Source organism: Phalacrocorax carbo, chromosome 3 (genome assembly GCF_963921805.1).
Source record: "Phalacrocorax carbo chromosome 3, bPhaCar2.1, whole genome shotgun sequence".
Taxonomy (NCBI): domain Eukaryota; kingdom Metazoa; phylum Chordata; class Aves; order Suliformes; family Phalacrocoracidae; genus Phalacrocorax; species Phalacrocorax carbo.
In genome coordinates this window covers 88,633,534-88,641,155 of record NC_087515.1, presented here as the reverse complement: position 1 = coordinate 88,641,155, position 7,622 = coordinate 88,633,534, and the positions used below count along the sequence as shown (strand labels likewise).

General features: G+C 52.2%; 2 protein-coding genes across 2 annotated transcripts; one reads left to right on the top strand and one right to left on the bottom strand.

Moving 5' to 3' along the window:
* Positions 1-1,040: 1,040 nt before the first annotated feature.
* On the bottom strand, positions 1,041-4,230 carry BORCS6 (BLOC-1 related complex subunit 6). The gene is given in 2 exon segments (XM_064447650.1): positions 1,041-4,160; positions 4,162-4,230. Coding segments are annotated over 2 exon segments (1,170 nt in total). The 3' UTR covers positions 1,041-3,059.
* Positions 4,231-4,345: 115 nt separating this feature from the next.
* PNRC1 (proline rich nuclear receptor coactivator 1) lies at positions 4,346-6,536 on the top strand. The gene is made up of 2 exons (XM_064447651.1): positions 4,346-4,753; positions 5,405-6,536. The coding sequence occupies exons 1-2, from the start codon at positions 4,346-4,348 to the stop codon at positions 5,834-5,836; spliced, it is 840 nt and encodes a 279-aa protein (XP_064303721.1). The 3' UTR covers positions 5,837-6,536.
* Positions 6,537-7,622: the final 1,086 nt, after the last annotated feature.

The window sequence follows — 7,622 nt, the reverse complement described above, 5'->3', positions numbered from 1 at the left end:
ACCTAATTCCTAACACAGTAATCTAATTCCTAACAGAGTCACCGGGGTTATCAGAGCAGGAAAGTCATTCCTGGCGCGCAGCTAATTCTGTATCTGGCTTTGCTTAGTGCTCTACACGTCATTTTATTTTGTTCGTTTTCTTCTTTGACCTTGCCTGTCTTGTTGCAGTGAAAGTTCACTTGGCAGCTGATGAGGAAAGGAAAACAAGACCAATTGTAAAACTGAGTGACTAAGCAAGAAAATACATGCAAACCCATTTGAAGGTCTTGGAAAATCCAAACATGGTTTCATTCTGCTCACTGACCAGTTAAGAAAAAGAAGGCTAAAAGAACCTGAACACTTTCACACTCAACATCCAAAAGTTGGAAAGGCCTAGAATTAACACAGAATATGCACAAGAAAGCCTGGACTGGGATCAAAAAGGCGGTACAAAAGTCTCTGGCTGCAGCAGAACCAGGTTCACCCATGGCTACTGAGCTGCACGTAGCTCACAAGCGGTTCACATGGGACTTCAAGGGTGCTGACACAGACGCTGGCAAGCGTCACCATTCCTGCAGCAATGGAGGCTGGTACGGCTGGGGGGGCTGGAAACCACAGCAGCTATGCGATAACATGTATCGATATCGACTGTGGTGGCCCAGAACAGGCTCGCATCATTTCTGCAACGCTTGCCCCAGGGGTGGCAACCGCACAAGGCAGACACCTGGGAAGAGGAGCTGCTTCACCAAGCTGAGTGAAGTCTGCCCTTCAAACAAGATGAAGCTTTCAGACAGATATTAAAAAACAAACCCAACCAGTGTAATTACCGCTTCCTTAATGCTTGTAATTCAGTAGTCATCCCTTTTTCATCACATGAATGACATCACTCTCAGAAATTACTGCCTGAGGACCGAGACCAAAACCAGCTCTGCAATCACATTAATGGGTCTCCTCTGTGCAGATGCAGGAGCAGAGCTTAAATTACCTTTCAAATTATTTTACCAATAAGAAAAGCACTAATTAAGAAGTGAAACACTTCAACAACAACTAATCACTAACAATTAAAAACATAAAAGTAATCATTTTATTCTACAGACTTGACAATTTTAGCACGGAATTAGCTTTGAACGTAGGTGACTGCAAATGAAATACTATCAAAAACCAACAGAGTACCGAAACACATATGCTTTAAAGGCTTCACCTTAGCCTGTATGAATAAAGCATAGCTGTACATATGTGGCTATACAAATGAGCTTGCAGGTCTTTCCTATACATTTCAACAATACTCACAAGTTAAGCAAGATCAAACTTTGGTTTTCACTCGACATATACAAAACATACGTAGCAAAACTACTGCATCTCCAGTACAGCTGTTGCTGTGGCGTTACGAAATCTTTAGTGTCTTCCAAGCCCACGGGCACGGGCAGTTATGTTCTCCTTTTTCTCTCCACTAACCTCTGTTGGGCCTCTGGTCCCTTTCTGGAGCCACAGCTGCTCCCCAGAAGACAATACCACCAGAGCTGTGACGGCAAAGAGCGCAACCTTGGCACAGCCCATTTCCAGCCCTCTCCCACTCCTTAGGGCTGGAAGGCCACACGTGAAGTACATCCCTGTGCTGAGGGAAAGACGTGGCCATGTTGAGAAACCCAAAAGAGGCCAGAGATGGGTATTATGCAAAACCAGGGTGGCATAAAAACAAATTATTGTTACAATTCAGTACTGTGTATACATGCAGAAGCACAGTATATCACAGCACCCACCCCCCCACTCAGTGTTTTAATGAGATTATGGTGGGGTAGCAGCTGCACCCATCATAAACCTATCTGCTCTTCAACCAAAAGTTACAGGGCTTGCGTAGTATTTCTGGCTACCTCTGCTCCACGGTTTTTAAGGAGCTGGGGGTCACCGAAAGCACCATTACACATACGTAAGATCACAGTGATCATTTCTCTGCTGAAATCTTGTTACAAGGACATTTGTGACCTAAATGGATTGCTAAGAGCATCACCTAAGAGGCTAGTTGCATAGGAACCATAGCAAGCAGAGAATTCAGCTACTGTCAGGCCTCAAGAGGAAATACTTACTGATACAGCAAAATCACTTCTGCATACAGTGATGCATATACAAAAGCTTCAAGTTATACAAATAAATTCTCCCAAAGTACCCATTTTATGTCAGTCATACATCCATGTAATGTCATCACATATTCATGTTCCTCATCAAGTTAAATAGGTATTTTCCCAATTGAAAAGAAAATATAAAATCACGGGACCATTTCACAGTGATGCCATTTAAACTTCTACACTGTGAAAACTGTAGAGACTAATAGAGGCAAAGCACATTTTATCTGAAGTCTTTTATTTAGAACTTTGCATAAAGATTTGTTCTTATCTGAATCTCAATTATATTCCATGGATTTTATACTCTTCTCAGACAGCAAGTGTCTTTGCTATATATATATTAAATTTCCTCTTACAATATATATTAAATCTTCTCTTACAACTGTGTCCTGTAAGAGATAGCAGTGCTCTGCGTGTTTATTTGCTGTAATGACCAAAGTGAGAATTTCTTGTCAGGCACTAAGTCAACTACAAATAAGCAGGTATGCCTGTAAGCATCAAGCAAGTATTCACGACCACTTGAAATTTGGTTTAAGGAAAAAAAACCACTAACAGCTACTTTTAATTAAGATTGGTTAGTTTTTCCTAGCCCTCGATAAATAGAAAGCGTAAGGCATGTAGAATCCGAATTCTTTAATGGAGCTGAAGCTAAAAAGCACCGTCTGCCACATCTACCCCGCGACTTCAGCCGGGACCTTTTCCTTCATCGGTTGCAAGAATTTCACGTCCTCCAGATTAACGCCAGGGAACCGGCCACCGACGCCGCCTGGGCACGCCCAGGGGCACGGGGAGAGGGGCAGGGGACACCGGTGCCGGAGAGCTGCAGCCGCCGGGGGCGAGGGGCTGCCGGGCCGGGGCGGGAGCGCCCCAGCAGCCGCCCCTGCAGCAGCAGCAGCCCGGGGGCGGCGGCGGCGCCCCGGCGGCTCCTCGCCGCGCACGCCGGGGGCGGCGGGGCCGGCGTTACTTGCAGAGCCCCTCCAGCCGCTCCAGGGTGCCCTTCATGTCGCGGATGCGCTTGGCCAGGGCGGGCACGGGCTGCATGGCGCGGTCCAGCTCCTCGCAGCGCGCCACCAGCGCGTACATGGCGCGGATGCTGAGGTCGGCCGCCTCGCCCAGGCTCTCCACGCCGTCGCGGTAGGTCTGGATGCAGCCGACGCTGAGGGCCGTCAGGGCCTGCAGGCCGCAGTGCACGTTGCGCAGCAGCTCGTCCACCTGCGCCGCCACCTGCCCGGCCAGGGCCACCACGTCCTGCAGCGCGCCGGGGTCGATGGCGGGGATGGAGCCGCCGCCGCCCCCCGCCGTCCCCGCCGCCGGTGGCTCGCCCCGCGGGGCGCCGCTCAGCCGGATCCGCCGCTCCAGGTTGTTGGCCACGAACTGGGTGAGGCGCCCCTCGCGCAGCACCGTCCCCTCCAGCTCCAGGGCGCTCGCCAGCGTCGCCCGCCGCCCCTCCGGCAGCTGCTGCCGCCCCGCCGCCGCCGCCCCGCCGCCTCCGGCGCCGCCGCCGGCGGCCAGGCTCAACGCCTCCAGGCTCCGCTCGTCCCGCCTCCGCCCCGCCGCCTCACGGCCGGGTCCCCCTTCCTCCACCGGGACCCCGGGGGCAGCCGTGGGCCGCAGCGCCGGCACCTCCATGGCGGGCGACGCGTGCCTGCCCGCCGGCGCGCCCCCGCCCACCAGGGGGCGCGCCGCCGCCTGTTTACGTCCCTTTAGATTGGCTGCGGGGCGCTCGGGGGCGTGGCCGAAGCTGTCTGTGAGCCTCCCGATTGGCCGGCAGCGTTCGCGAGGAGAACCGCCCCTCCCCTCCCTTCGCTTCGCACTGCGGGCCCGTGACTCGGAGACTGGGGCGTGCCCGCTGTTTGTGTCTCCCCGGATTGGGCCGTCTGCGGAAGAGGGCGCGGCCTAAAATGTTTGTGTCGGTTCTGATTGGCCGAGGCGGGGACGCCGATGCAGCCTTTTCGCCGTGATTGGCGGCGCTCGTGGGAGAGGCGTGCCGCTGGCGCCAGACTCGCACGGCGATTGGCGCGGGGGCGGAAGGGGGCGTGCCCTGCTCGGGTAACAACACCGGGGCGCTGGTGGCTGCTCCTCTCACTCCCCCGCCATGTTCTCCTAGCAGCGGATCCGATAGCACCACCATCTCAGCCCACAAAGCCCGGGCAGACACCCGCTCCCCGTCCCAGCGACTCGACCCGCTCACCCCGCCTGGGCTCAACCCCTCTCCCCGCTACAGCTCTGGGTACCCGCGTCCCACCATGGTCACCACTACGGCGCCGCCGCCCTTCCTGACTCGGATCTCGGTAGCCACGGAAGACCCCCGGCGGCTGCCCTCCGCTCTCTACCAGCGCCTCAGGCGAGGGGACAGCAACTGTGAGAACCAGCCCAGCTGCTGCCTGGCGGGCCCGGGAGGTACCGCGCGGCCAGCGCTGAAGAGAGTCCGGCGGAGGAAGGGGAAGATCCGGCCCGGCCCGGCGGGGCTCCTGCCCAGCCGCTACCAGCAGTACCAGCAGCACCGCGCCGGCCTGGGGAGAAGGACCCCGCTGGGGGCTCACGGCCCGGGCGAACTTCGCCCTCACCCTGCGCCAACGGTAACGGCCCCCCCGGAGGAGCCCCCCGCGGCCGCCCCCTGCAGACCTGCGCCCAGCAAACCCCTCAGGAAGGAGGTAAAGACGGGGCTCCGCTACTTCGGCTCGCTCCTTACACAACCCCCTCGCAGTTCTCCCGCACTCCGGGAGGTGGCTTGTCCCGTCTCCTCCCCGCCCGTCGGAGAGGGTCAGCGAGCAGCTCGCCCCCTCCCTTCGCCCCTGCGTGAGGGGGGCACCGTGGGGGGTTGGGGCGGGGGGGGGGGAAAGAGTTTCCGTTACGCCCGTTCGGACGGGGCGGGGCGGGGCGGCGGGGGGAAGGAGGAGAGAGAAATCGAGGGCGGCGATTGGCTGCCGGGCGCGACCAATGAGCGGCCGCCGCTGCGCCCAGCAACAGCCGGATTTAGCCTAGCGGCCGCGCGCCAACCACCCCCCCTCTGCGCGCGCAGGCGGGACGTGCGCGGGACGCAGCGCCCCATGGCGGCGGCGGCGGGAGGCGGGGGGAGCCGCGGAGGACGCGGGAGAGCCGAGATAGCGGCCGCTGCCCCCCCTCCCCAGCGTGAGGCGTCTCCGGTGGCGTCCTTCGGGAGCCCGGCGCAGGGGCGGTGCCGAAACGCGTCTTCCGAGTCCGTCTGGCAGGCGCCCGGGTGGCGGTGGTGTGCCCGTGGGCTGCCTGGGGCCCCTCCTGAGGAGAAGGGGTCGTGTGTTGACGTGAAGTCTTTGTCTCTGCAGTTCTTAAAGAACAAGATGGGAAAGACTGAGAAGGCTGCCGTCCCCTACAGCCAGCCTGTTCACAGTTTACATCTGTGTGAACAACCAAAGATTAACAGACAGAAGAGTAAATGTAATGTGCCATTGACAAAGATCACCTCAGCAAAAAAGATAGAGAACTTTTGGCAAGATTCTGTATCGCCAGAAATAATGCAGAAGCAGGAGAAAAAGCCACTTAAAAACACAGAGAACTTCAGAAATGCCAAGTCCAAGAAACCTATCACCCTAAGCCAAAAAGAAAATTACGCTGGGGCAAAATTTAGTGACCCACCGTCTCCCAGTGTCCTTCCAAAGCCTCCCAGCCACTGGGTGGGTGGCACAGCTGAACCGTCTGACCAAAACAGGGAGTTGATGGCAGTCCATTTGAAAACTCTCCTAAAAGTTCAAGCGTAGTTTCCAAGCTCTCCTGAGTGATTGGCGAAGAAAACTCCATCCAGGAAACTTAAAACATGCCTTGTTGCAACAAAAATTGCAAAAGACTGTCAAGTCTTACAATCACATTAAAAAAATCCTTGTATTATATTTTTTATGGTTGTGTAAATAGTGTACATCATGTATTATGTGTATATTCTTGTTCATACTTTGAGAGGTACATTTTAGTTTTGTTATGAAAGGATGTATTTTGCACTGCCTGAATGGTAGATGTCTTGTATATAAAATATGGACAATTTTAAGTGTGTGCTTGACACATGAAGACTTGACTTGGTTTGCACAAGGTAATGAAAATTTTGGAAGGAGAGTACAGCTTTCTGATATTAAGGTTCCAGATCAAATGTGAATGTTTTACTCATGCACTACTGACAGTAATTTTACATTCTGTGTCCCAATCGAGTATAAACACGGAATTTTCATATAAATGTGAAGTTTTGCTCTCTGCTCTGGAAACAGTATCTGGAATTCCTCTTCATCTGTTTGTTTTTAAAATTAACTGGAATTTGAGTAAAATTCCAACCCATCAATTTGAGCACTGCTGATTTCTTAAAAGGAAAAAAAAAAAAAAAAGAAAAAAAAAAAAAAAGAAAGAGCAGAGCTTTCTGCCAAAAATCCAATTGGTCACTAAAAAATTGAATAAAACAATTTGGCCCCCCCTTAAGCATGTCTGTGTTTTTCTTTTTGTGTGTGTGAGTGTTGATTTAAGTATGTGAACTTAAGCATCTTGATTGGCTTCTGGTGCATCAGTAGGAATATTTTGTCCTCAGCCTCTAACTACCCAAACAACTCAGAGTCAATAGCTCCTTAAGAGTTCCTTGTGTTTTTAACAAATCATTCATTTGTGATGTCATTTCAGGTTCCTTACCTTTTTGTTTCTAGAAAATTCAGATTTCAGGAAAGTTGGGCAATTACACATTCAAATTCATGCTGCAATCCTCCGTAGCTATTTTCATAGTAAGTGGTTATTAAAATAGTTGATACTGAAAAGCAGCGATGGCAGAAAGGTGGATGGGGCGAACTACGTATTTTTCACCAGATTTGTCTCTTGCTGCTACCTATGCTGGAAATCACGTTCTGAAATTCTTAAGGGATTGGACTGTAGATTAGTCTGATAGGCATGTTGAGGAGATAATTAAGATTTGGGGTTATTTTACTAATGTAGTATTTAAATAAAATTAATAAAGCAGGGCATACGTGAAACTTTGATAAGATAGAAAAGCATTTTTAAGCTTTTGGCTCCACTGCAAAAAGGGTATGCTGTGGGTACTGGCGTCCTAGGAGGGCTGTGCAGGAAGGGCTGGCGGCAGGGTCTCAGCCCAGGCGGTGCTTTCGCACCAACGGTGTTTTCAGAGATTTGGAGCTGCAGCACCAGTTCCCTTCATGCCTCAAATGCTGCTGCTTCTTCCCAAACACATCGTTGCGTCGTTCCGTGCCTGTGAACTGGCAGTGTTCGTTAACAGTCCTCATATGAGATTGGTCAAAAATGAAGGGAGACTTTGTTTGCTTTATAGAAAATAATTACATAGTTGCAGAATTTGTCATTAGAATGCTATTAGGCTGTTCAACTGCCTATGTTCTAAAGGAAGAGTTCATACCAAATTTCTGGTTGGCCCCAAACACTTCCACATTCACTGTCTTGCAGAATAGCCCTGCTTTACTTGATTAACGGTGGTACGTGCTTGAGGTAGATGTATGGCTTCAACAGCCCAGTTTGCTGCCTAATCTAAATACTCCATCATTTAGCTTG